The sequence below is a fragment of the Branchiostoma belcheri genome, unplaced genomic scaffold (genome assembly GCF_001625305.1).
Source record: "Branchiostoma belcheri isolate BF01 breed outbred unplaced genomic scaffold, Haploidv18h27 scaffold57, whole genome shotgun sequence".
NCBI classification, from domain to species: domain Eukaryota; kingdom Metazoa; phylum Chordata; class Leptocardii; order Amphioxiformes; family Branchiostomatidae; genus Branchiostoma; species Branchiostoma belcheri.
The window spans coordinates 2,009,996-2,012,966 of record NW_017804209.1 but is presented as its reverse complement, the minus strand read 5'-3'; the positions used below and the strand labels follow the sequence as shown (position 1 = coordinate 2,012,966).

At 44.0% G+C, this 2,971-nt stretch overlaps 1 protein-coding gene across 1 annotated transcript in view; it reads left to right on the top strand.

The window, feature by feature from the left end:
* The window catches only part of LOC109481666 (uncharacterized PE-PGRS family protein PE_PGRS3-like), a 14,161-nt gene that overhangs the window by 6,878 nt on the left and 4,312 nt on the right, over nt 1-2,971 (top strand). The window contains 4 exon segments of the mRNA XM_019784242.1: nt 47-141; nt 598-681; nt 1,822-1,905; nt 2,339-2,536. Coding sequence (XP_019639801.1) covers nt 47-141; nt 598-681; nt 1,822-1,905; nt 2,339-2,536 — 461 coding nt within the window.

Here is a 2,971-nt window from a genome sequence, read left to right as displayed (position 1 = left end):
ACAAATGTAATTCACCTTGAAGACTCAATGCTGCTGGATAAAACAGCACCGTTTCCACCCTGTCAGGTGACCAGCCGAGGTACATGACTTTGAAAGTTGATGCTTCAGAGGGGATGAAGACCGCTCGTGAAGGCGGAGAAGGTAAGGTATACACGAAGCCTCTTTATTGTGCTCGCCCAAAGCCAAACGTTACGACAACTTCTGCATAACACTACAGCCGCTGCCTAGCCACTCTTTGCCTTGGCCCGCTGTTATTAGAATTTGCTGGTAAAGACTCTGCATTAATTAATTATTACTTTAATCATTGTAAATACTTGATATGAACATTATAGACAATTATGTATTTATTGTGACAACATATCGACATAGTCCAAACGGGTACCTGCAATGTACGTTATGTTAACGTCTTTATTATCACAAATATGCCCTGCAATGTCTATGACGACGTGTTCGAAGGGAGAAAACCTGAGACGCCCGCAATGTACGCCATGTTTCGTTTTTATTATTACAACTATGTTTGATGTTTTATTGATTGGTTGTAAATGTTGCAGTTTGTTGTTTAATTGACTGGTTGTCACAATGTTGCAAATGTTGCAGGTTCTGAGCAGCCTCCGGTTGAAGCGGATGTTCTTGCCGCTGGGGATTCTGGGATTCTCAAACGCCTGTACCAACGCATGACGGGTAATTTGTCTCCATCCATATCTACTTGTTTGTCGTATTTTTGTCGTGGGTTAGTATGATATACTTTGGAGAGAAAAAAGTATAACGACTATCAGGCAAAAAATCAAAGCGCCTGCTAAAATGCTTTTTAAGAATGACCTATCGTATTTTATTGTTAGTCTGGTGATGCTGAATTTTAGTTTGCTGTACGTGTTCGTTTACAACACAATTCAGGAGTTACTCCTGCCATGTTGTTTTATTATTTAAAGTTCAAAATAAAATGATGAAAAAAATATTCGGTTAGGGACGTGAAGCCTGCGTCCCGTGTTGTAGGACCACGCCATCACACATCGAAAAGAGCAAAGGTCCTTCCTGGTGCCACCTTAACAAACTTTACAGTCCGGTCAGACCGTCTTACACAGCTTGAACTTACAGTACAAAACTTGTGCCGTACGCCTGGAGGCACAAACCAGATTGGTCTGCTGCCCGCCGCGCGTTTTTCCGGCGTCGTTTGACAGACGAGTCGTTAACTGCGCGGGGGAGGCTCGTGATTTGTCTCATTCTCAGATGTACAAACATCGGTTTTGTGTTTATATATAATCTTAACCTTTGGAAATCAGACAAACAACACAGACATAACGCGTGGGAGATGTCAGCAGAAAACTTTATGATTAGTCTGGTTCTCGACAAAACTAACAGTACTTTTTTCAGACATAACTTAAGTTTTTACTTTCTAGCTGACGTTGAAACGCTTAAACTCACGGATGTTTGGCCAATCATTCCATTTAGGAATATTGACACTTGACTTTACTTTTTTTCTACTGATGGCTAAAAAAAGCAAACAAGAAAAAGAGCATACCAGCGGAGTTGGGCAGAAGTTCTATGCAGTTATATACAGACAAACTGAACCCTCCGTGACCGACCAACTCCCCTGGCCAGCTACATTCTTTTACACCGATTTCTATTATTTATTCAGCCTGTAAATGAGTCTGGTGGAGACTAAAAGCCTCCTTGCGTAGGGGTAAAATGTTTTAGATCCACTATCGTCTACTGAGCCGGATTTGTTCGATCGTCTGTTAATGACGTCATCATCAAGTTGACTACAGATGGGTTTCCATGGTAACACGTGACGTTGTCTTCCCCCATATATGGTCATGCCAGCCCTGGGAAAAGGCTTCCGGACACTTTTGATCACCCTGGGTCTGATGTACCTGGTCAACCTGGCCCTGGTCATCTACATCACAGGTGAGTCATCTACATCACAGGTGAGTCATCTACATCACAGGTGAGTCATCTACATCACAGGTGAGTCATCTACATCACAGATGAGTCATCTACATCACAGGTGATTCATTTACATCACAGGTGCGGCTTTTCACGGTTTTTCGCTGCCTGTTGCATCAGAAGTTGCCTGATGAAGTGTAGGTTTTCATGTCCTGCTATTGTAATATGTTGCATTTTTGTAAAAGGACGTGATTCGGGCATTTTCAGGCCCGCAGGTTCGAACTCCTTTCTTGATAAAACTCCAATTTTGAGTAAAACTGTACTCTGTTGTTGTTTCTCATTCTCAGCTCTCTTCCGTCGGATTGTGATCTCGTGTTCTTGGTCCAATCGTGTTCCAATTGGTCGGCTACCTCTGATCAGTGATGGCTTCTCCTTTCCTTTTCTGACCGAGCAGCAGGTTACCAGCCCAGCAGCCAGGCCGCCCGACAGCCGAGCCGGGCAGAGGAAATCCTGACCGTCCCGAAGGAGGTTTTGCCGCTTCTTAAGTTCCTTGCAGGACAGTCGGGTGGGACCGGGAAGACCTGGGAGCGAACCGGGGGCGGGGAGGCCAACGCTTCCCGCGAGCCGCCAACTACCCCGAACAGCCTGAAGGGTACGTTATAACTGGCCTTTACCGGGCTTCGAGAGGCGGCTGAAAGAGTAGAAATTGGCTAAATAGAGAGATATAGCGAGGGAGTTGATCCGCTAGAGAGAACAGTTTGTCGCGCCCGACTGTACTCTCTAGTGGACCAACTCCTGGCCTTCAAGTTCAAGTTTCAAGTTTATTTATTTAACCAGGATATAACTCAGATCTACCGATCTGCTTTTCAGTTATTCCTGGGAACTCAAGCCAAGGTACATTTAAAAATACAGTATATCACAGAGAAAAAAATTCACAATGACGTTACATTACATCACAATCAATTACACACACATGTACATATAAATCACAGTGTGCACTGCTACAGTTACAGTCACATTCAGTAAACCGGTCCCTTCACAGTCTGGTTTTGAACACAGACGTTGATGTTATTTGCCGTTTGTCAAC